The sequence below is a fragment of the Laccaria bicolor genome, genomic scaffold, assembly GCF_000143565.1.
Source record: "Laccaria bicolor S238N-H82 LACBIscaffold_28 genomic scaffold, whole genome shotgun sequence".
Classification (NCBI taxonomy): Eukaryota; Fungi; Basidiomycota; class Agaricomycetes; order Agaricales; family Hydnangiaceae; genus Laccaria; species Laccaria bicolor.
Window position 1 is genome coordinate 364,406 of NW_001889899.1, and position 1,207 is coordinate 365,612.

The window sequence follows — 1,207 nt, forward strand, 5'->3', positions numbered from 1 at the left end:
TCCCATCTGATTCATTGGGACTCCCAGCCATATATGTACCTAAATTACTATTCTCTGGGACTCCCCAGGATGAGGGACTCCCATCTGGTTCTGGGACTCCCAAGTATATATGTACCTAAATCTCTATTCCCTGGGACTCCCCAGGAAGAGGGACTCCCATGGTTCTGGGACTCCCAAGTATATATGTACCTAAATTTTAAATGTGCCTGTCAGCAGCAAAAACCAAGCCTTATACTGTAACAAAGAGAGGGCTTGAAGCTTATAACAACCAAGACTTATACCATAACAAAAACCAAGCCTTACATTATGCAGAGATGAAGAGAGAAGGCTTGAAACTTATAACTTAACCAAGCCTTGTACTATGACATCAACTTCAAACTTATAACAACCAAGCCTTATACTACAGCAGGGAGAAGGCTTGAAACTTAGAGTTTATTGACCGGTGATAAGTAAGTTGCATATGAACTCCCAGAGTGGGACTACTAGACTAAGTAAATTAATTGCATGTCTAGTAACTACTGATGTCCTCCCCATGGAAAGCATCTGCGAGGTCAATAGCCTCCAACGTATCAATCAAGTCAGCATCAAGACTCTCTACATCTGACACATCTATCTCGTCTACCCCAATGGATGGTCCAACTTCCTCTATATCATCATAGTCACCATACAAACGAGAGGTGACTTGTGCGATCCGAGCAGCTGTAATCTCATTATCTGTCAGACCCCAAGCTGGTACAATGGCGTCGGCAGGTAAGGATTGTAAAGACTTCTTCCATATCGACAGGACATGAAGAAGCTCATCCTTTCATAACTGAAGCTGATAGCGTAACTCCGATGAATCTAAGACAAAATGAGGTGCCGCCATGCATTGAAATAATGAGATTACCTGTATGACCATAGGCAGAACAAAGAATGTTCCACTCCTCTGAATACCAATTTTGGAGTGCCCTACGTTCATGTTTGATGCAGTCTTCCTCTTCAATGCACCTATCAAGCTCTAATTGCACACGGATTCCGGACCTTACAAGATCATCGCAAAGCCACCGTGGTGGATCCGTGGTGGTGCCGTCAAGTGAATCTTCCAAGCCAGTATCCTGCCAAATTTCGTCGTCAATGTCCAGCACAAACAGACCCTTCATGACGATCTTGGATGGGCAAACTGAGCCAGCAGGAGCCTTGCGCTGAGCTTTAAGCCGTAGCATTACAT

The 1,207-nt window shown here is 44.2% G+C and overlaps 1 protein-coding gene across 1 annotated transcript; it reads right to left on the reverse strand.

The window, feature by feature from the left end:
- Positions 1 to 805: 805 nt before the first annotated feature.
- On the reverse strand, positions 806 to 1,139 carry LACBIDRAFT_304589 (uncharacterized protein; the record flags this gene model as incomplete). Its single annotated transcript, XM_001884961.1, has 2 exons — positions 806 to 840; positions 887 to 1,139. 2 exons carry the CDS (start codon positions 1,137 to 1,139, stop codon positions 806 to 808), a joined length of 288 nt encoding a protein of 95 aa, XP_001884996.1.
- Positions 1,140 to 1,207: the final 68 nt, after the last annotated feature.